Source organism: Pyxicephalus adspersus, chromosome 4 (genome assembly GCF_032062135.1).
Source record: "Pyxicephalus adspersus chromosome 4, UCB_Pads_2.0, whole genome shotgun sequence".
In the NCBI taxonomy this organism is placed as follows: Eukaryota; Metazoa; Chordata; class Amphibia; order Anura; family Pyxicephalidae; genus Pyxicephalus; species Pyxicephalus adspersus.
The window spans coordinates 111160320-111185025 of record NC_092861.1 but is presented as its reverse complement, the minus strand read 5'-3'; the positions used below and the strand labels follow the sequence as shown (position 1 = coordinate 111185025).

Below are 24706 nucleotides of genomic sequence, written 5' to 3'. Positions count from 1 at the left end.
GAGACTCTGTTTAATAATTAGGTATAAGATCACATATATCAATATGAGAAAATGTCTACATACATAAAAAGTGAAAAAGCACCAAATGTAATTTATCTAAAGGAAAACAACAAAAGTTGTGCTCCTTTAATTGATTAAAAATCTGTTCAAAATGCAAACATGTTTTAGGGCAGGGGTGTCAAACTAAATCTGCCCCCCAAAAGGAATCCTAAATATGAATTGCAGCTGGCCCATTGCTGCTTTGAAATAGCGCTACAATTCTACAATACTACAATTCCCGGCATCACTTGTGTCTATTGACCAGCGGCCAGGGAGTTGTAGTAGCGGTGCTATTTCTCTATTATAGCCTTGTTCCAGATTGAATGTTAAGCAAAAACTCTTTGTTTCTATATGAAAATGTTTTATATCTAATGAGAAGGAAAAACGTACTCAATTTTTTCATAAAACCTTAAAATTGTCCCGCTGCTTTATCTAAGTTTTTAATTTTGGCCCACTGTGTATTTGAGTTGTACACCCCTGCTTTGGGGGCTCTGACATGCTGTGGCTGTGCTTGGCATCTGCTTAGCTTTTCTCCAAATGTCTTTGTATAATCGTAATGTTATTTTTTTTCTTTGTTTAATCTTATATGCATACATACATTTTTTTAGGCGGCAACCCAACTTGAGGAATACAATGAAATGCTAGAATTTATTCTGCGCTGGATAGGGAAGGCAAAAATATTGGTGCATGGTCATATCACCTGGAACTCATCAAGCCAACTTCGTGATCAGGCAATCACTCACCAGGTAAGTTGTAGTTTAAATTTTAGAGCTTTTTTTCCACTTTCAATTTACACCTGCTAAAAAGAATATTTTGAGTAGCTATGTACATAGTGAATTTTGCATTTCAATATGTATTATTAGGCAGCAGTGTTATCAGTGGACTGTACAACTCTCTTGGTTGGTGATTGAACTTGGGGCAACACATTTGGTTCAGTGGTTAGCATTCTCACCTTTGCAGCGCTTGATCACAGGTTCACATTTCGGCCAGGAGCCTATCTGCAAGGAGTTTCTATGTTCTCCCTGTGTTTTCAGGGGGATTCCTCCTACATACCAAAAAAACAAACAAACATGCAGTTAGGTTAATCAGCTTTCCCTAAAAATTGCCCCTAAACTATGTTAATGACATGTGACAATAGTAGGGACATTAGATTATGAGCCCCTTTGAGGGACAGCTAGTTATATGACTATGGACTTTGTAAAGTGCTGCATAATTTGTTGGTGCTATGTAAATACTGTGTAATATTGATAACTAACAGGTCTATCAGGTAGTTCAGTTAGGCAGCTCAATGGCCAAATATAACAGTGCACCCAGCAAGCTATTATAATTGCAAGGTAGCCATCTAATGTAGAAAGTACAAAGCAGACATTGCACAGACTTCAGGAATTTGACACCTGCCAAAGTAAATTTGAGAAAACTTTCTGATTCGTAGCACAGTTACTGAATTTACTGGATAAAACTTACTGATTGCCGTAACAAGTTGCTTTTTTGTTTTATAGGCTATGTTGGATGAGTCTAGAGATATTCGCAGTGATCTGGAAGCTATGAATGAGAAGATAGACTACTTGTCAAGTGTGTTTCATACTGAAGGACTGATTCAGCAAGTATCAGAACTTGGACGAGAGACTGAAAAACTGCAACAATCCATCAAACAACGCATGCAAAGCCTTTATGATGCAGCAGAAGTAAGGCTCTTTTTACATTACAAGGTCTCCTAGAGAACCTATAAAAATGGCTTTCTAACAGAAATTCATTACCTCAAGGCACTCCCCAACTTCCATTGAGTTCCTAAGTGGTCAACTGTGGGGTTCCTTCCTTAAAGTACAGTTTTACTAATATTAAAAGTATCTTTTTTTTGTTATTTTATGTAAACTAACACTATCACCAAAAAGTGGGAAAAAATCCTCCATAAAATCTTCCAGAAAGTTCTCAGGAACCTCCTAACCTGTGCACAAAAGTGTTTTACCTTAACTTCTGTAAATTGGGCCGGGACCTATTTTACTGCCATTCAACAATACAGTACTAGGAACCCAGTGGCCAGTAGAAGCTATACTGTTATTATAACCCTCTAATAATGCTAAACTCCCTTTTGTGATGTGAGCACTTAAGGTAAATAACATAAAAATGGGCATTATATGTTTCCCCGCTTTTTTTATGTTGTCATGAAAAATGTTGTTTCATTTATATAATTTAGGATATGAAAAAGTTTGAAAGTAAAGTAAGAGCTTTACAAACAGCTCTGGCACAAGCCCAGTCTACATTAACATCTCCGGAGCTTGGACGCTTGAGTCTTAAGGAACAGTTATCTCATCGACAGGTGAGATGGTGCTGAGTTTACCCTTAAAAGTTTAAAATTTAATTCAGGTTCAACTGAATATAATTACTTTAAAATATCTTATGTTAATGCTTGTATTTTACAGCATCTGCTGTCCAAAATGGAGTCACTGAAGCCAAAAGTACAAGCTGTTCAGCATTGCCAGAGTTCCTTAAGAATCCCTGAAGAGGTTGTTACCAGCCTTCCTATATGCCGTACAGCTGTCCGACTTCTAGAGGAGACCAGCCGCCTTCAACATACAGCTATTCAACAGTGCAATATAATGCAGGTAACTATTTTATAAAGACTTATTAGGATATCATATGCATCTGTCCGTCAGTCTTACTACTGTGAATTTTTCTTTTTTATTATGCCACATGTCCCAATTATATAACTATATATTGATAATGTTATAAGTGGTCTGGATTGCCCCAGAACAAAAATTAAATGTGGAAGCAGTGCAACGATTTTGACATTTGAAAAAATATAAAAATTGCATTTGGCCTCTTACATAGTTCCAGGTAAAAATGTTGCTTTGTTATTTAACCCTTAGGAGGCAGTTGTCCAGTATGAACAGTATGAACAGGAAATGAAACATTTGCAGCATCTCATTGAGGAAGCACATCGGGAATTACAAGATGCAAAAGTAACAACTAACAGCATTCAAGAACTACAGATCCAAATTAAGCGCCATGAGGTATTTTGTGTATAATGTATATAATATATATGATGTTTTCCTGTGTATGTTAAAAAATGTTTTACTTATTTATTCATATTCTCATGCATATATGTTTTTTCAAGGCCAAATTTAGGATTTGTAGCCAAAAATGTAAATTGATCTGCCTTAAAAATATTAAAAATAACATCCTTTCATACTATTTCTGACCTTTTAATGAAGGAAGGAATCATTTTTTAACTGATGGTCATATTCATTCATAATTAGTACAATCACTGTATTACCAGGTAACTGGGTCAGCACAAGATTCTGGGGCATCAAGAAGGATGAGGTCTTTATCCTTCTATTTAACTCATCAGAAATCATGTATCCAGTTCTGAGTACCTCATTTACAAATAAAATATATTGATAAGATATTCTAGAAACCAGAGCTAAGCAACAAAAATGGTTCACAGTTTGGGGCAAAAAATATATCAGGAGAGGCTTGGGAAACCAATTAAAATTTACTTCAAAGCAAAAAGAAAAATGGAGGCCTTATTTGAAACTTTAAAATAAAATAATGCTCAAAAAAGATCCATAGGGACAGTATTTTTAATATTTTTTGAAATTGAGAACAAAGAAGCTTGAAAAAAAATTTTTAGGAAGAAAAGTCACTCCCTTTTTGCTGTCTGTCTAAATGTGTTTTTTATCCATTTTTCTGACCAATACATTTTATTTTTAAAAATACACATTTAGTTTCTTAGACAAAATAAATTATGATACTGCTTAAGAGCCAATGAGGTTTGCCCGAGGCATGAATATTGCTAATTGAAAACTTTTCCCAATACAGCTGCTGTTGTGAAAAATAGTCCATGGTATAAATATAGATCCAAGTACAATGTATATATAGGTCCAATGTCCAATGTATAGAGAGCAAGAGGTTACCCAAACCAAATGTTATAAGCTTGGAAATGTTTGTATTTGAAAAAAATGTGTGTACAAGTTACATATTATGGAGAATACAGAGAACAGAGTTAAGGTAAAAGGTGCAGTTATCTGTAGTAACCAATAAGCTTTCTTTTTACTGTACTCTGATTAGTAAAATCCAAGATTATTGCTGTGGTGGCTGTACTCTGCTGTAATAAATAAACTACTTTTCATCTGTATAGCCCTTGTGTATATGTGCAAGGTACTGAATTTAAAACATAAAGACATTTGTTGTTTTTTATGTATGTTTTTTTACATACATCACATTTGTTTTCTTTGTATTGTACAAAGTATTTTTTCATTTAACCTTTGTTGTCCCCTAATGTTTATTACTCCTCCTGTCATTGTTTTAAGCTTGACTAAGAGCTGAGCATTGCATATTTTATGCTGGTAGTCAACAAAAGATCTCATTATAAAGCCCGAGACATAAACCATCTGGGGGTCAGCTTATACATTACTGTATTAAGTGACCAGAATCTTGCCAGTTTGGCTTCTCCATCTGTATATTGAATTTTTTTGCCTGTTTGCTGGGTTCAAATCTGCTCTCAAAAGCTGCACAGCCATTTCCTCTTTTCTCTGCAGCTTTACATCTCTGCTCTGTGGTTTCCCTGTATTGTGAGATGCAGCCTGGCTTAGTTCATTTTCACAGTCAACAACATCCTGCCTCTTAGCTGTTGCTGATGGATGATGCAGGGCTTGTGAGCTGTGATTTTATTGGCTAGGCGCACCCAGCCCATTCGCCTGCCTAAAGCACAATGGGAGCTTGATTCTTTTTTTGTCTTTTTTTCATTCTCCTCTTTATGTTTCCTGCCACACTAAATAAAAAATGTGTTCGCAGGAACTGGCGAAGAAAATCAAAGGCTATCAGGATCAGATAGCGTCGCTGAATTCCAAGTGCAAAATGTTAACCATGAAAGCCAAGCATGCTACGATGTTACTGACTGTGACTGAAGTGGAAGGACTAACAGAGGGAATGGAAGAACTGGATGCTGAACTCCTCCCTGCACACTCTGCTCACCCGTCAGTTGTTATGGTAAGGCCTCTACTCACATTAGCTGCTATTGTATGAGCTGCGTTATATGTAGGCAAGAACAAAGCCATGAATAAGGCTTCTGGTGTCAGCTGCTTTTTGGAAAAAAAGAAAGTGATCTGATTTCTTCTACATAATATGTTTTATTATAATACACTTCCTACATTTTTGAAAATCATATAGATATAACCAGCTTATACCTAATAAAACATATTACACTGGCATTTCCTTTATATGTACAATAAATAATTATTTTTTCATTTCTTTGCAGTGCTATTGTGTTTCCATGAAAGGTTAATCTGTACACAATCATCTCTATTGTTAGTATAGCACATTTTTCCTGCATGCTGTTTGTTTACTGGCCAAAGCATGTGACTAGAGAACACTCTGTATACAGACATACATCAGTGAATTCATTCACTTCCCACAGTCACTTTCTTATTTTATAGCTAGCAATTTCCTTTTACTTGCGGCAACCTTCAATGTCGACATTTTGTTAGATTTCCCATCAAGAATTGAGCTAGTGACATTTGTATTGCAGCATAAAAAAGGACGACTGGTGTATGAGATATATTGCTAGGCAACAGGAATATTTGGCAAAATAGTACTGGGAAGAACACCTTAGCGTGCCAGGTTACTTTGTTACAAATGTACGTCATCTTGTATCTGGCATGAATATAACTGAATATTGCTAGAAAAATCATAGACATATGATATGTGATATATCATTTTAAAAGAAGCAATGGCTGTAGTTTAATTTACTACAGTTTTGCAATGTATAGAGTATTTTCAATTTATTGAAATTATTGGACAGGTTTAAACTTATAGTATTACTTAAACAGGAATAGAACCATGATGCCTATCATTGTTACAAGATTGTATTTATGAAAGTATTAAGGACACATATAATTTGGTCTCCTGAGTTTGGTATAATAATTTTTTTATCTAAAATTAATAATTTAAAGATATCCTAAGTTTAATATTCATTTTTTAGTTATTTGTCTCTTCAATAGTGGTATGTAGCTGTGTTGTGCTGTCATTTAGGACAGGTAAATCTTTTATCTATCAGCCCATTCTAAGCCCTTGAAAATGTGTTTTAATTAGTTGCTGTGAGATACTACAAACCACTGTTCTGTGTATTGTGTTAGGCTAAGTACACACGCCCAATAATTGTCATTAGAAAGGATCTTTAACGATCCTTTTCAACGACTGCACGATGCATGAATGAGTGCTGTACATACAGCACCGTTCTGCTCTATGGAGAGGGGAGGAGGATAACGGCGGAGCGGCACCCCGCTGCGCTCTTTCCCCTTCATTTGCATTACGATCGTTCATTGTCCATTCAGTGTTCAACACAGAAATTTTTTTAAGCTGGGTGGCAAGAAATTCTAGGCGGGTGGTGGCCTCTGCATTGTGAGCCAACTCTTCAGTAACCATCCAAAAACAGCCGGGTGGTTACTGGAAATTGCCGGGTGGTACACCCAGCTAAAAGGGGCTGGGGAGAACACTGCCATTGTCCGTGGATATGCCAGGACGGTCGTACGAACGATGGACGACGAGTGCTGTACATACACAAGATTCTCATCCGATATCGGCCCTGAGCCGATTATTGGACGAGAACTATTGCACGTCTGTACCTAGCCTTAGTGATGTTAACAATGCCACTGATGAGGGTAGCAAGCTTTACCTCCAAGCAATCCTTTACCTCCAAGGGCTTTTGTTTATAAACTCATATGTCCTGTACACAAACTGCCTGGTGTAGAGTGGCATTGACAAAAAAAAGTTACCATAGTTTTGTGGCTATATTTTGAAACCTAATGATCGAGCCAAGCCTGGAAGTAGTCTGAAATACATTATACTTTATAAGCATTCTTACTTTCATTCAGTTTTCCATATGGCGTCTGTCTCCGTATAAGCTTTTTGGCATCTAACAAATATCACTGTACATGTTTTGGTATGACTACTGTGGCAGATTGTGAAATAATAAAGCTTGTAATGTCAGTAATCAAAAAAGATATATTTCTTAGCTGAATACACTGATGCTGATTAGTTGTCTATTGATGTGTGTTGATTTGTGTGTTGCACTTGTCTCTGACTTTCTCTGATCTACTTGCTGCCTTCTGGGGTTCTTCTGATGGTCTTTCATGGCAGATGACCGCTGGTCGCTGTCACACTCTCCTGTCACCTGTCACTGAGGAATCAGGGGAGGAGGGTACCAACAGTGAGATTTCCTCTCCACCGGCCTGTCGTTCACCTTCACCTGTGGCTAATACAGACGCTTCTGTTAATCAGGTATCACTGTGCTATATTTTCCCCAACCTTATTGAAGGTAGCACACAGTTCTCTGTACCTTTTTGTTTAGTAAAGATTGCATAAACTGATCTTCAAAGAACAAGGCAAACCTAAGTAAACAAGTAAGAACAAGTAAATGTAACCTGGCTTAACCTGTCTATTGCTGGCTGCAAGTGTCTTATAGACCCCCCCCCCCCCCCCCAATGGATCCAAGACAAAGTTCTTCTGCATTGGTCAATAATAAACCCTGGCCATTTCTGCCCCTAAACTCTGCCTCACATGCTGTCATTTGCTGTCAAATGCCAAAGCTTTTACTGCCCGCTGCAATGACAGGGTGGACTTACAGTTAGAACCCCATATACAGCCATGTGTGTGGGCTACACATGTGAAGACAAACACAGGTACTTTTGGGCTTTGTAAACAAACATCAGTGATGGAAAATAAAGTCAGCAAAGCTTTTCCTCATTCACTAAGTTAAGTAAAAATTCACATGCAGTCTGATGTGAAGTGAACAGCCTTTAGTAAAATTAACCCTATTTCTAGACACATGAAGCCTGCTACCTATACAACATTTCAAAATAAAACATTTTGCAATCCACATATTATAGTAATACATTGTTAAAAAGAAAATTGGTGTTTGGTACAGAAAGCTGAGTGTTGTACTTTACCATGAAATCAGTGTTTTGTCTTGTTTTATTTGTTGTCTGTAAAGTAGTAGAAATTAGATTACCCATCATTAGATTAGGCAAGCAAGTTTTTAAAATTCAATCTTGCGGCAAATTCGGACATTCTTTCTTACCGAAATTGTAAGTGAGAACGGCCGTTGTAAATTCACAGATCGAGATCGATCTTTAATTCGCTCAGTTTGCCCAAGCGTCATCATAATTTTCCTTTCCCCAGCCAATCATAAAGCACTAGAGATTTTGAATTGGGAGACTTGTCCCCATTTAAGCTCTAGTGCCGGGGATCGCACACAGGATTCCCAGGGCTGCGTGAATGATTTCAGCCCTGGAAATCCACTGCGATCCCCGGGCACTAGAGGTTAATTAACCTCCAGTGTCCTGGAAAACCACTGCCATGCCCGGGCACTAGAGTTTATTTAACCTCTAGTGCCCTGCAAATCCAGTGCAATCCACAGGCACTGAAGGTTGTTAATTAACCTCTAATGCCCTAGAAATCCACTGCGATCCCCGGGCACTAGAGGTTAATTAACCTCCAGTGCCGGGGGATCGCACACAGGAGGATTCCCAGGGCTGCATAAATGAAAATCCTCCTGTACTGATTTCCTGGAACTTCCAATGGGTCCGCGAAATCGCTTTGCCAAAATTTCAGGGACCCATCGGAAGTTCGAGGAAATTTTTGTTATCCCTACCCATCATTACACATATTCTCACCATTATATACATAACACTGAGATATAAGAGATATTTACTGAACTGGACAAGTCCAACAGGATTGGTTAAATTATTAGGCATAGTGTGGTAAATTTTAGAAGTAGGACTATTCAAATGTATTATATGATTTCAGTTTTATAACTAAAAAAAAGTCAAGTGTTTAGAGTTTTATAAACTTACAGAGTCACTGACAGAAGTGTGTGTTACCATAAATGCACAAGGTTTATAGAGTCCGAGACTAGGTGGCGATGTAATTTTTGTCATTTAGTCTTAAATTTGAATGTGATAAGGAATGGCAGTGCATGGAGCCTGGATAAAGGATTGTGAAGTAGGGACAGATGTGTCTGTTTGGTTCTTTGTGGGAGAAAAGAACAAAGAACTCTTCTGGTTAGTGAGGGAGCAAGGGCCTTGATGTTGGGGATAACTGTTTAGTACTGTCTAAGAATGTAGTTACAGTATTGTAAACAGTCCCTAATAACACATCTTTACAGCATTTAAAGCAGCGTTTCTGCTTGTTACTCATAAAGGCAAAATAACCAGGAAGAAAAAAAAATAAGTTCTCCTTTTATACCGTATATCTTTCTTTTGTGCCAGAGACCAATGATTATTGTGCACAAAAAAAGAAATAATGAATTGGATAAAATAAGCTTTCATTTAAGCTTTCATTTAAAACCTGTATTAACACAGTGACCATCTCACCTACTTGTAGAATCAGTGGGAAACTTTTCCTATGATATGACTATTGATACTGTATATGAGAACCAGGAACTCACAGATTCTTTAAACATGTGCATAGGGTTGTACCTGGCTTGACTACTGCAGCAACATCTCTCACAGGTACAGGCACAAATGTTGACCTTAGCATCAGTATCCCCAGCACACTGAAATCCCCACCTTTTCAGGCACCTGGTCCTCAGTCATGTGTAAACATATAAAGGAGTAGTGACCATTAAACCCACTCACTTTTTTGGTCAGACCCTAAAACATTTTTATAAGAAATCATTTCTCTGTCTTTTTCATTGTGTCTCCCTCTAGAGCCATATTTACAGTAATCCCTGTGGTCCACTGAAGCTGTAGTCACAATATATATACAGTATGACACTGAAATAGATCAGATACTTTGTTACAAAGTACAGAAATATATATACAGGAATAAGCTGTGCTAACTGGTTTTATACATATATTACCATTATTTATTTAAATGCATACAGGTGTTTGTATTGATAAAGGAAAGGCATAGATTTCTATTCAAGCTAATAAGACTTATTGTAGTTGAACAAACTAGTGCATGCTTGTGTTACATTTTCTGTTGAAAGTACTGTGTTATCCTTCATGCTCTTAGGACATTGCTTATTACCAGGCCTTATCTGCTGAACAGTTGCAGACAGATGCTGCAAAGATCCAGCCCAACACAGCCTCTCCTCAAGAAATGTATGAGTCGGGAATAGAGACAGCCGCTAATGCCAAATTAGATGATCTACAGCGTTCCTGGGAGACATTAAAGAACGTGGTAGGTTTTCATCTTAATGTTGTTTAATCAAAAAAAAATATTGTACAGAATTTAATCGAAATCTAAAAATGACAGTTTCACAAACCCCACAAAAATACTCCATTAATGTCTTTATACTTCACACTTTTCTGGTTCCAAGGGGTTGCAACTGTAAACCCAGGTCTTGGATACTGCACATACACATTTCTTAACCATAGTCTTGGCAGTACTAGAATGTAATTTTCATGCAGCATACTCCCAAGACAGTTTCAATGTCCTCAGTTCAAGTTAAACGAAATCTGCTTACATGTCAAATACAAAAAATATTGAGTCAATGGGCCTGATTTATTGAAGCTCTCCAAGGCTGGATAGAATACACTTTTACCAGTGAAGCTGGGTGATCCAGAAAACCTGGAATGGATCTGGTCCAGGATTCAAAACATTTACTTGCAAATAGCAAATGAATTTGAAGAAATCCATTCCAGGTTTGCGGGATCACCCGGCTTCACTGGTGAAAGTATAGTCTCTCCAGCCTTGGAGAGCTTTCATAAACCAGGCTCAACGTCTATCTCTGGTGAGTTACAAATATGGCTCCAATTCCTCACTTACTGCCTGACGTAAATTTTTACCTTCTTCACAGAAGACACAACCCTGTAAATGTTAGTGCTATGAGAGCTAGGATGAACTTATTGGAATTCATTCACTGTTTAAAGGCTGAAGGGAGCTGCAGGTCAGCTTTCTGTGGGCATTATATAAGCCAAGATCTGCTTTTACAGGTTGCGAATGCTTAAATGTGCCTTTTTCTGCCTTGGACCATTTTCTGGTTGTTATTTGTCACATTGTATTCTATAGTTACCTCTGCTACTTTATTTATAATTTAACAAATTCTGCCTTGATATGTCTTGATAGATAAGTGAAAAGCAACGCACTTTATATGAGGCTCTTGAACGACAACAAAGATACCAAGATGCTCTTCAGTCCATTTCCACTAAAATGGAGGCCGTTGAAGTTAAATTGAATGAGAGTTTGGAGCCCAGCAAGACACCCGAAAGTCAGATGGCTGAACACCAGGTGATTTGTTTGTCTTCAATAAATGTAAAGTAAATCTCTATGCTGCCACTTGCCAATGTTTCTCAGTCTCAGTAACGGCTATGCATTATCAACTACTTTATTTAATTTCCAAACTAAATCCTATAAAGCTGGTTGTATGTAATACATTGTTATATTTCTCTCCAGGCTCTTATGGATGAGATTTTAATGTTGCAGGAAGAGATCAGCAAGTTACAAGCTTCCTTTGCAGATGAGCTAGTTTCTGAATCTCTGGATTCAGAAGCTGCAGATCAGTTAGCTCTGCAATCAACACTGACTGTCTTGGCTGAGAGAATGGCCACCATCAGAATGAAGGCCTCGGGAAAACGCCAACTCTTGGAGGTACATACAGAATGTGATTCCTTTCACAGTAAACAGCCTAAACCTCTTTGGAAAAAGGAATATACTACAAAAAACTGTTCTGACTGACTGGGTTATTTAAAAAGCAAGGAATCTGACATTCAGCAATATAGACTGATGTAAAATCATTTACTCCGATTTAAAACACATGCACCTAAAAGATTCTCCAGTAGAAAAATTCAAATTTACTTCTTTACAAATCCCTAATAGTTTTGTTTCTTAAAAATGTGTTAGAGGTATGGCCCCCTCTTGACTCCAGGAGTAACGGATGTCCAGTGTTCTAAAATCGGCAGAGGATTCACTTTTTTTTTCTAAACAATATTATACTAAGCAATAATATATTGTATAATATGCAGATAAACCCAAATACAACTAGTTATTAAAGAACAAAGGTTATTTTCACTTGACTGTTCCCCTGTACAGTTAACTAGTTGAGCTTTTTCTGCAGGGGTTTCATGCCACACTGCATTGGAGTGTTGGATTCAAAGTGTAAAAATTGCATGTTTTAAGCACACGCAGTAACAAAAAAAATTGTTGTCATTAGGAAAAACTGAATGAACAACTAGAAGAACAACGCCATGAACAGGCTTTACAGAGATACCGCAGTGAAGCAGATGAACTTGATCACTGGTTGCTTGGGGCCAGGTCTACACTGGAGATTGTCTTACGAGCCCTTGAGGAGCCTGTGGATATGGAGGCACAACTTATTGACTGCCAGGTATCATGAAATATAATATTCATAACGCTATATTTTGGAAGCCAATAAAAAAAAATTCACAAACCTAAAAGTATATCTGCATTATGTTTATAATTTGCATTATGCATTATGCATTATTAAATATCTTGTTTGATATAAAACAAGCATTTGTTTTCTGTAAAGCACCAAAGACTTATTTCACCCTTTCAACCTATTCTGTTTCTGTATTGGTCTTTTTTTATTCATTTTTTACCTGTTGCTTACGGTTTACACAATTTTATATGATCCCCTGAATAATGTCAATTGAATTTCTTCCATGAACAAAACTTTTTGTGAAGTTACACACTACTGCATCAGTTCATGAAAGGATACTCAGTAAAGATGTGTTTATACAGGTCAATCTGTAAAGAGGATTATGTAGATAAACTCAGAGTCATTCACAAACCTTGGAAGCCAAAAGCTTATCCATATAGCACATGGCTTGTTTGTAGAAAACAGTACCACAAGCAAAACGCTGAGATCTACTAATGCACAGACTTGAAGAATAGTGGCACATTCCTCAGACAGATTTGCCATTTTTAATATTTTCTTCAAACTAACATGACTCTCCTTTTGCTATGGATTTGCTCTTCTGACAAAGGATTTGCCATTGATGTCACAGTGATGCCAGAGTGCCTTATTTCATAAAATGTTTGAATTTGCTTCTTTGTTTTCACTGCTGCAGAACATGCTTTTGGAAATTGAACAAAAGGTGGTGGCTTTGTCAGAGCTGTCTGTACACAGTGAGAACTTACTGATGGAAGGGAAGACCCAGACTAAGGAAGAAGCTGAACAGTTGGCAATAAAACTGAGGACTTTGAAGGGGAGCCTTTTGGAACTGCAGAGGGTTCTCCAGGACAAGCAGATAAGCATCCAGGTAGTTATATATTATAATAATATTATTTTTTAAAATTATTTTGTGAGGAAATTATTAATACACTAACATTGCATTATATTCTTTTTATGCTTCCTACCTAAGAAAACCATTGGTCTAATGGTCATGCTTCCACTAGGTTTAAGATATTTCAGGGCTGATTGTAATCTTTTCATTGCCCTATAATTCCTTCTATTGACTTGACTTTAAATCAAATATTGTGTTTAGCCAACTTAACAGCTATAAATCAGTCACAACCCTTACACTGTTTTATTTATCGTTAAAGATATATAGACATTGATTTGTGACTATCTTTAAGTATTTCCATATAAAACAATACAGCACATTAACTGCTGATATTTTAGTTGCAACCGGATGTAACGTAGACCTGTCACACAATGTCCGTAACTCCTTCTACTTTTATGACATAAGCCGTTTCTTGCATTATGTATATTGCTGTGAGTGTGGTAAAGACCATTGAAATCCTTTTGGACATCAACAATATTACTTTAACATTGCTAATATGTTTTATTTGTTTCATAGGCTAAACTAGCATGGGGCGAGATGAAAGCACACAAGAAAGCAGAACATGTAATGTGTCTGTTTTTCTGGTTTGGGGTCTGCTTGCTGTTTGATTTTTCTTGTTGGGTGTGCTGTGCAACCTGAAATCTTATTAACCCATCTCTTTCTAAATTCTCTGCATCCTAATTTCAATTAAATATAAGTTTATCAATCATCAAGCTTCCCCATAAATGGCTATTTTTAGTCTGCTTGCTGTTTCACCAGCTGTTTTTGACTGTCATTGATAAAAGTCCATCATTATGACTAGAAATAATCAATATAGCTATATAGTCTTAAGTCAAAAATACATGAATATGCTTTCCCCAATCAGTATTTGCATACATTGTTGATTTTATGGTTACTTCTTTGATAATTCTTCCTAATTTTTTTATAAACTTACCTAATATTGCTATGAGTAATTTGAGATATTGAAGACAACATGTCCTGCCCAGCACACTCAGTTTCAAATATTAGCTGAAGTTTATTCATTACCATTAACATTATGTTTTGGCTAATTATTGTTTTTTTTTTTAAATGTTAAAAAAAATTTAAAAAGATTAAATATAGGTTCTTTTTTTGTTGGCATAAAATGCACACCTAGATGTAATGTTAGTGAATAATCTTTACTGAGTAGAATCTTGAGTGCTCATTTGTCGTCTTGGTGTTTATACAGGTAGTGCAAATTAATGTGTAGTGATCTCCAGTAGGCCTATGCAGATGCAGCTTTCATTGTTGCTAGACAGTTGGTGGAATGCTGACTGCACAATGAACCTTCACCTCTTGGAAATTGTTATACAGCTCTCTTTCTAATTTTACAATTTTTTACATTTTGAGGCAAAGCTAAGAAACATGATTGTATGCTTTAGTCAACAAATAGAATGAAGCTCCACTTATATATTTGCCTTTAACAATTATATCCTACATTTTATCTAGACACCAACCTGAAAGTTTAGGCACTCATTAGAAGATGATTACATGTTTTCCAGCCAGTGGTTCATCTGTCCAACTTTAATGTCTTTAGAGGTCTGCTGTCATTTTGCCTCATTAGCTCATTTTGCACAAGACATCTTCACATGAACTGGAACCAATTCCCCCTTGCCCTGCAATTGTATATGTTAGATGTTGCATCCCTGGATACCGTCAATGAGTACACATGGCCAACCTTTAAACTACATGCAAAAAAAAACATACATTAACAAACATACATTAATGATTTTTAGCTAGAATTCTTGGTAAATCAGATGCCATATTTCAGTTGAATCTAGGTTACTATGAGCTACAGTGGTGGTATACAAATAAAATTACAGTGACTGTACTGTACTGTTCCAAAACAACTCTGAATCATGTTTGTCTCTGCCCATAGAGGTACGTGGACAGAACAATACCTCCTTGTGGTATGCTCACTGAGTGTTTTGTAGATAAGATCTCCTTTAGTGTTATGTAAAGCTACGTACACACTTCCAATTATTATCGTTGGAAAACGAACGACGAACGATCCTGCACGATATATACGAACGATCGTATAGCACCGATCCTGCACATAGAGATAACGACACGATCGTTCGTAGATATTGTACACACAATAGATACGATTGTTTGAGCGATAGAGGAACTATGTGCACGACAGGAAAGTGAACGACCGTTCGTTCATTACGCATGCTCTGAGCATGGATGATCAACGAACGACCGTACACACGAACGATGTTCAACGATCGTCGTCCAATCCGATCCGCCGGTCCGGTCGTTCGTTTCCAACGAGTTTCCTCGTTCGTCGGCGTCGTTGGTTACTTTTTTACGAACGATTTTTTGCCCAATCGATCGTTCGTCGTTCGATTGGAACGATAAAAATTGGAAGTGTGTACGCACCTTAACTAGCTTCAGCCTTTTTAACAATCTCGCCTCCTAGGTTGTATCTTTTAAAATAGGCAACCAGATCATATGACTTGATTTTAATGATGATGATGAAGATGATTTTATATACTCCCACCTTTTACTTTTTTTGTACCAGATGGTTATCTTGTCAACTATATGACTGTGTTGACTATAAGCTTTTTTAAACTAATCTTTAACAACTACAACTGCTAGTTAATTAAAGCTGATCTACTTTGTGTCTGCCTCATTGACGTCACAAACTAATACAGATATCTGACATTAGGTTTGTATGAGAGGCTAGAGATTACCTAGCTTAGACTACCACAGACATGCTGAAAAAGTCAGACATAATACGCAATAACACACTCACTATGGGAGCGCCATACTAATTGGATTGGAGTAATTAGGTGTCTGTGTTTATATTCAAAAGGTAATCAAATTAGCAGTTAGTTATTTTTAGATGCAATACAAGTATGACTCCATAAACCTTATTCCTGAATGAAATGAAATTATAATATGATAAAACACTTTACAGTATTATTAATAGACAACACTGCTGTGTAGATAGAAGCAGAAAACTGCACTAGTAAACCATTTTCTATGAAGGTTATGAAAGACTAGTTGAATTATTGTGGTATTTTTTCATTTCTTTACATAGGGAACATTTCATGAAAAAGAAGAGTCAGAAGCAGAGCTTTCATCATCACAGAGTCCCAGTGTCCAGGAATGGTTGGCACAAACACGTACAACACGCTCACTGCAGAAGCAGAACAGTCTACAGAAACAGAAGGTAAATCCTGAAAAAATCAAAGCATATATTTTTTAAAATGTTCAATTGTTTAATCAATCAAAAATCATTTAAATGGTACTTTTTGATTGATCATTTTTTATAATTATTTAACAGAATGTTTATTAGGAATGGGATATTGATTAGCTAACATATATAATATAATGACGGTAATAGAGATCAATTTTTGAACAAGTGGAATACTTGAAGCCGAAATAACGAAGTGTTCTAAAGTCCTAACACACTTCTGGTCATTCTAAGACAGACCACCAGATAAAAATAAAACAAAATCCAAATATAATCTGTGCTTGTATATCATAAATTAGGAACTGGAACAGGAACTTGCTGAGCAGAAGAAATTATTGCAATCTGTTGCAAGTCGTGGAGGGGAAATCATAAACCAGCAAACAACCACTGATCGGACAAACATCAGGTATAAAACGTTAAATGGATTTACTATAACACCAAATAAAATGGGTTTGCAAATTTGCACATTTAAAGCTGATCTCCAAGTAGTCAGTCATTCTTGTGATCTAAGTCTCTGCCAGATACCACAGCCAAGCCCCAAAGCCAGACATCAGACATCTAGTACAGACTTCGCGACAGTTAGGAGGTCTAGTTCAGGACCCATTCTAGTTTCTCTGATTGGAAATGAAGAAGCAGCAGTACATTAATAACAATATTCTTCCTGCTCTCCTCTCCTGTGAACAGGGTTTTACACAAAAAAACAGTCCTTCCTTCATCGAGTTTAAGTACTACTGGGTATGTGACCACATTCATAATAAATTAGGTTAGTGTGTTAGTTTGTTAAAAAAATGTACAGTTATTTAAATACATTTTTTTAAAAATAAATTTTAGCAACTGTTAATATTGCATAAAAGATGCAGAGAAATTGCATCACAATTTACTTTTAGAAGGAATGTTAATACACATTTTCTTTGTACCATTTTAAAAGCAGGTAAGAGATTCTAAGTATAAGGAAGAACTCCGGCTTAACATGTATTTATACACAATCATCACATATCATGTTCACTTATTTTATCTCCCTTTATATTGGTAAAATATTTTCGTAAAATTCCAATATTGATAGGTTTACTTTTTGGTTTATTTATGTTTACTAATGTGTAATTTACTGTTTTACATAGTAACGTGGCAGATTCCTTGTCTAGAGAGTTGGGCTTGGAGGGTGTAAAATCGACATCTCAAGAGCAGATGAGAATGAAATGGGAAAGTCTGCACCAAGAGCTTAGCACCAAAGAGAAGCTTATTCACAGTGCTTTACAGCAGGAACAAGAGCAACCGGTAATTGTGCAGCACAGATGAGTAGAGTTGAATGTAGTAAAAACTTTTATGGTATGTAATGGTAACTATGATTTTCATGTGTCTCTCTAATCAGATCTTCAGCCAAACAAACAGAATTATACCTGGTGTGCCTTTTTACAAAGGAGACAAGCAAGTACAAGACAAATCCTCTGTGGTAAACATTTTGGATGGATTAAACCAAGCACTGGAAGATGTATCATCTCAGGTACTTAATTATTAATAATGCTTTGACATGTAAGAATATCTAACTTCTAGTCTAGTGTCATTTAGTAAACATGTTTTAGTAGAAAGAGTGGGCACCCCTGCTGCATTAGAGAAGCCAAGTGCTTTTTTATATGACATGCGATATATCAATCTGTTTGTCAACATTAAAACTAAAATCCACTGGTTGAACATCTATTATTGTTTACAACCAAGCAACATTTTCAGCCTTTATTATTATTATTATTAAAATTAATAATAATAAGAAACAGGATTTTTATAGCGCCAACATTATGCCAACATTACGCAGAGCTGTACATTAAATAGGAGGGATTCAAATGACAGACAAATACAGACAGTGACACAGGAGGAGAAGACACTGCCTCCAAGAGCTTACAATCTAGTAGCCTTCTAATAAAATGCCCTCTCTATTTGTTTAACATCATTTATTTAGACCACAAAACATAAAGCTTTTCTACAGCCATTTTTGGTTTTGAGTTTTTATTTTTCAAAAGAGATGGTTCCTAATTCTATTTTCAGAAAAAAGGAAATATTAGTATATGCATGTTTTTAAGGTGAACAGAAATACTAACAGCTTTTACTAATTTGTTCTTTATCATATTTCTAAAACTGTCCAACACACCAAAGTCTAGTCTCCCTTTATGCCTAGGATTTAAGTGCCGATTACTTTTTAGGTACCAATTAGCTTTTTTATTAGTATCATTTATTTTATCTCTTTTTTTTCACACAGAGTTACTAAATTTACTTTAAAAGCATATCCTGTTTTATAAAATAGATTTTTTTTATACAGTTTAATATATATTAGTCTTCATTTTATTTTGTTATTGTTTTGTTTTTGTTCAGTGTGACATATTGGATGTACTTCGGCTTATGCAAATATTATGCATCAAATTATACTATGACCATATGCTTTGCAATTTATTTATTTAGACTGTGGTTGGAGAGAAAAAAATCATTCCATTAGAGAAAAAACTCTATGATGCCATCTCAGCTACTTCTACCTGGTTGGATGATGTGGAGGAAGGACTGTTTGTACAAACTGCTCTTCAACCAGAAGAGACAGAAACCTGTCTTTACCACCAAGAGGTATGTTTTATTCAATGGCATATACGATCAGCTGTAGAAGGAATCTTAATAAAATCTGTTTCAAAAAGGAATAGTCTCATGTCATGGTCACCTTTCTGCTACTTTCGTCATCATCCTTTATCTTTCTTGAATATTGTACTATTTATGATTAATGCTCTCTACTATTGCCATTTTTACTATAGCAGAAAATTGGGCCTCACATGATAGTTTTCTTTCTTAGAGAGCTTTATTAATTCCAGCCAATGTTTTGTTAATATATACATAGTTTGCTGTGATTGAACACATTATTTGCATAATGCACTTATTTGGCATTGAGATTAGGTCTTCCTCTGGATCATAAAGGACCACAATGCACCTCTATTTATTTATTTTTACTCTACTTAATACCATGTTTAATATCTTCATTTCTTCATATCATTTCAGCAGATAAAAATGTTCCAACCTAGTTCACAGGTATTAAAAAATGTATCTTTTCTAATGTAAAGCAATTTCTTTTTTGTTTTTCTTTCTACAATTTTTTTTGCTATGAGTAATTGTTTTGTTGTTAACTTCAAATTTTAGTGATTTTACAATACTTTGTTAAGACATTGTTGTGCCTTTTTTAATACAGACTTTGGCAAAAGACATTAAAGAAATGAGCGAAGAGATGGACAAGAACAAAAATCTCTTTTTACAAACTTTACCAAGCACTGGAGGTCACCAGGAGATCATAGAGGACACACTGTATTGTCTTCTAGGAAGACTGAACTCTTTAGAATCTGTTGTAAATCACAGATGTAACCAGATGAAGGAAAGATTACAGGATCTTCTGACATTCCAGGTACATGATCCTATGAGATTTTTGTACAACATTGACACTACCTGAAGACTATAAATTGTAATGCCAGAATTGACGATTAAAGACATAATGTATTTTTCTGGCTACATTCAGCAAGCAGTGGTTTGAAGATATATAACTTAGTGGTTCACTAAAAAGGGCTATCCAATATAAATCTTCATACATATCCAAACACTTCAGAGTAAAAGTAATGACAGCCATTGTAAGGTTGCTTTAGCCAAAATGGCACATAGCTTATCAATACATTCTGGACAGTGTAATGTTGCTTGGATATGAATACCGTGACCCTTTTATTTTACATATATGTTAATAAGCAGTGGTGGCAGATTACCATTAGGTAACATTTTTATTTTAGGATTATTTGTCAGGTAAATATAAGATACTGTTCTATAGTGGAATGTGTTTTTTGTTAAAGTGGATCTATACTGAGGGGTTATGTAGGCTACCACTGCTGACCTGGTTCTAAATAAAATATTTTTATTTGGAAATTCACAGATCTTAGACAAATTATATATCCAAAGATTCATAGAGCTAAATTATTTTTTTCCTAATATTTTGAATAAATTGTGGTTTATTATATATAGTCACCACTGACCCCCTCTTTTTTAGTATATAGTATGTACTATCCACATATTTGTGAAATATGCTGATAAATTTGTTTTTTATTGCTTGCTACAAACCATGATTTCTTGTATATGTAATCCAATGTTCAGGTATATTTGTGAAGCAAAGATTTGAAAGTCATGTATTTGATTTTATCTGTAACATTTATTTGTATAAATGTTATTTACTCACAGAATGATTTGAAGATGTTGTTTACCTCCTTGGCTGATAATAAATACATCATACTGCACAAACTGGCAGAAGCAGCTGAGCGACCAGCGAAAGAACAGATGCAGGTAATTAATGAATAAGGCTGTTAATGCCATAATGACGAAAATAAATTATCATATCGTAACTTAGTTTTAACAATAACAGGACATACACTGTGAGGTTATTCACTTCACATTCGGTCAAAAATTATTATAAAAGTCTTTAGGCTATCCCAGAATTTAATGACTTCATTCCCCTTACTAACAAGGTATATGCCTTGAAATATGCCACATGTTCATGAACATGCCATTGAAAAGATATTCATCTTAACATAAATCTACCAGACATTTTTACACTATCTACTTGCTGTATGTACTATATAGTACATACAGCATTCCTACTACTACTTGGTCTTTAGGGAGTCTTAAACACACAGCGGCTATTATATTTACAGTAGCTGTTAAAAAGGCTCAATCAAAATTAAAAAAAGGAAAGAAATAAGTTAAATACAATGTAAAGTTTGTTATGTTATAAAAAACATTTATGGATTTATTAATTTGATGGCTTGTCTACTTACTTATTCCTGGCTGCCAGTGGGAGAGGATAACCAATCTTAAAAGCTTATGGAAATATTGTGTCTCCCCCCCCAGCAGGTGTTCTCAGCAGTAGGCCATACTGAACAGAAAAGGACTCTAGGATTACACACACACGCACATCATGGTTGTACCAATAAATCTAAAAGAAACCCGCTGTTCAAAGTGAATCACACTAAATAGGAAACTAAAAAAGGATGTTTTCCTTCCCCATACAGAAGAATAACCCCCGTGGACTACACATGATATTGTGAATTGCACATATCTTCTATCTATCTACACTAATTTAGTGTATGGGGCTTATTTAATAAAGCTCTACAAGGCTTGTGGCGAATACACTTTCATCAGTGAAGCTGGGTGATTCAGCAAACCTGCAATCGATTTCTTAAAAGTAATTTGCTATTTGTTAACAAATGTTTTTGATCCTGGACCAAATCATTCCAGGTTTGCTGGATCACCCAGGTTCACTGATAAAAGTGTATCTTCTCCAGCCTTGAAGAGCTTTCAAAAATCAGGCCCTAGGAGTGAGTTTTCTTATGCTTTGCTTTTCTTCTTATTTATACTTTTCTTTTACCTCATTAACTGTTTCCATCTGTCTTGAAATCCTTTCTCTTTTGCATTTCATATTTCCAGGGATTCTCCCCTTTTGTTGAATCTTCAGGAACCCTATACCAGATGGGTCACATTCCAAGATACCGCTAACTTTTGTTACCTTGTTTTGTTAGTCTATTATTTCATTAGTGCTTGTTCATTGTACAACTTCTTCTCTGCTTTGCCATTCTGTCTTCCTTGCTCATTTACTCATTTCAAATAATTGTAGCTTGACAATAATATAATCATGGTCTAATGTTCACTACAAGATGTACCAAGGTAAAATTCGTTGAGTATGTGCTATGTGTCATAGCAAAAGACGCCTGGAATTTTATAAGGCTGTGAATTTTACTACAAAAGTTTTGCAAATAAAGTATTTTATAAATAAATGCATAAGAATAAAATGTACCTGTCTTTTTTGCAAATGCGCATTAGCTTTCTTTGTGTAATGGAGTCAGCAAATCATTCATGATTATATGTGATCTGAGTTTAATAATGTACCAATTTATAATGGCTAATATTTCCTGACTGAAACCAGGGTTTTGTCTCCTATACTGATGCATAAATAGCAGTCCCGAAAACTGAGGAAAAAATTTTAATACAAAATATATTGTAGTCTTAGAACACATTAACTGGCAATTTGTTATAAGATAACCTCAATGTGAAGCAGATGTCAGAATAGGTTTGGGTTAATACAAAGTTTGCAAACATTTATTGACCATAAATTCTTTAAACTAAGGTAAAGCAGGCATTGCTTAGAAATCTAAGTTTACTAAGCATTACATAGATAGACAATGAAAATAATTACCCTACTCAGATACACTGGCCAAAATCAGCACATACAAAATACCATGATTTATAATGCAGTAGATAATGAAAACTTACAAAATATTTAATCTACTGTCAGTGTGCTGTATAAGAAATCCCACAAATCTAGTTTGAATAAAAGTTGAATCCTTCCCCTTCTGCTGTATCCACCTCTACTACTGATATGGAGGTCACCCAGATACTTTCCATCTGCAGCTGGGATTGCATTGTAGAGATTCTACTGTTGAACACATTTATCCACACCCACGCTGGCTCGATATGAGTACCTATACAGTTTCCCCTTTGGTATTTACTAGTATATCAAGGCATCAAAAGACAAAATTCATGAAATAAAAGATGTCATGCAATCGGTAAGTGACTTTAGTTGAAACAGGTTGAAACAACTAAAGAGAACAGGTTTTCCTTAATCTCATTTATCCAATATATACTGAACCATAAGTTTCAGGAAGGGGAAAGAAAACAAACATTAGAGATTGGGCTGTATACATTTGTTGATATTGATGTCAACATTTTGTCAGCTATTCCATTTGGAATGTACGTGTTCCAAAGCCAAATAGAACTTAGTTGTCATTTAGGATATAAGATGTTTTGGCATAAAAAGAAGGTATGCATTGGTGGTCTGCAGCAAAACCATTAAGTGCCCACCTGCTTCTCCAGCCACTAAGGACCATTTCACATGCAACATCTTACCAGTGACAGCAACTCATTACATATTTTATTGTAGTCAATCCCTTACTAGCAGAAACAGGGAGGTGACACTTCATTGCTAGCAAAGTGAGTTTGGCAGCATTATGAACCAGTGAGAAAGCTATTCAATAGAGTCAGGCTTAAGCTTCTCAGTGGTTCTATTGCTTGCTAACTGCATAAATAACTATGCAGCTGGAACATGATGATGCAGGGCGTAATGTTGCTAAAGTTACTACTTCGGCATTCATGGTTACAGAAGATAGGCTTTCCATAGGTATAATGCCAGCTAAATACTGCTTTGCTTTTTTACACTATTCCGGCACACTGTTCTTATGGCTGTATAAAGTTGATAACAGATAGCTATAATAGCAGGTTATTTAAATATATGAACAATAAAATAACTTACCAACAGGCATAAAAAAATACATCTTTGGAGTTTTAGCATTCGCACCTTGCCCATGTTTATATGATGAAAAAAGTAAAAATGTAACTACATACCATTTTATGCCTGTGCCTAAGATATGAAGTTTCATTATTTGATCTGAAATAATGGTACATTTGTGTGCTAAAACAGAAGGGATTATATACAATTTAAATGTATAAAAAGAAAGCAGTAAAGGCACCTGCAGTCAGAAGCTGGGGACACCTACATTCTTTCTCCTAATATTCCATATGTGTAAACAACAAACCATTTAAAATTTAAAAATTAGCAAGCAAGGAATCCTCAAACAGAGGAAAACTGCCTTTATGAAATTGTACGATCCATTTACTTGAGGTCATATGTTTGAGGTCAGCAGTCTCACCAGAAACATTTTATTATAATGATATTCCAGTTAAAGAACTTTCCAATGGCAACCAGCCTTAATTGATTACATACATACTTTTTCCTAAATACCTATAAACTTACATAAACCTTATTGTTTAAACACAAATGATTTTACCTGATAATATATAAACAATATTACATAATAAAACAGCTGAGTGTAATAAAATAAACTAGTGAATATGAAATATACATCATATTCTTGTATGCTTTAGTCACTTCATCAATTTCTTCCTAAGTGCAAATAGTTAAAAAAATTACAAATTTTGTTGCGCTTGTAAATTGCTTTCAGCCCGGACATAAGTGTACACAGGCTTTTAAAGGTATCCTTCCTGAGCATGCAAGAAGCAAGGGAAGCAGCTGTAAAAATATCACATACACTGATAGTTATATAATCAACAAAATTATGCCATTGTGACAATC

General features: G+C 35.6%; 1 protein-coding gene across 1 annotated transcript in view; it reads left to right on the top strand.

The window, feature by feature from the left end:
• SYNE1 (spectrin repeat containing nuclear envelope protein 1) overlaps positions 1 to 24706 on the top strand; it is a 198065-nt gene that overhangs the window by 113101 nt on the left and 60258 nt on the right. The window contains exons 83-101 of the mRNA XM_072410249.1: positions 648 to 785; positions 1539 to 1724; positions 2234 to 2356; positions 2460 to 2642; positions 2907 to 3050; positions 4834 to 5028; positions 7177 to 7317; positions 10054 to 10221; positions 11110 to 11271; positions 11437 to 11631; positions 12194 to 12367; positions 13071 to 13262; positions 16351 to 16482; positions 16806 to 16912; positions 17625 to 17781; positions 17876 to 18007; positions 18955 to 19110; positions 19721 to 19930; positions 20746 to 20847. Coding sequence (XP_072266350.1) covers positions 648 to 785; positions 1539 to 1724; positions 2234 to 2356; positions 2460 to 2642; positions 2907 to 3050; positions 4834 to 5028; positions 7177 to 7317; positions 10054 to 10221; positions 11110 to 11271; positions 11437 to 11631; positions 12194 to 12367; positions 13071 to 13262; positions 16351 to 16482; positions 16806 to 16912; positions 17625 to 17781; positions 17876 to 18007; positions 18955 to 19110; positions 19721 to 19930; positions 20746 to 20847 — 2997 coding nt within the window. The remainder of the gene's footprint in view (positions 1 to 647; positions 786 to 1538; positions 1725 to 2233; positions 2357 to 2459; positions 2643 to 2906; positions 3051 to 4833; positions 5029 to 7176; positions 7318 to 10053; positions 10222 to 11109; positions 11272 to 11436; positions 11632 to 12193; positions 12368 to 13070; positions 13263 to 16350; positions 16483 to 16805; positions 16913 to 17624; positions 17782 to 17875; positions 18008 to 18954; positions 19111 to 19720; positions 19931 to 20745; positions 20848 to 24706) is intronic.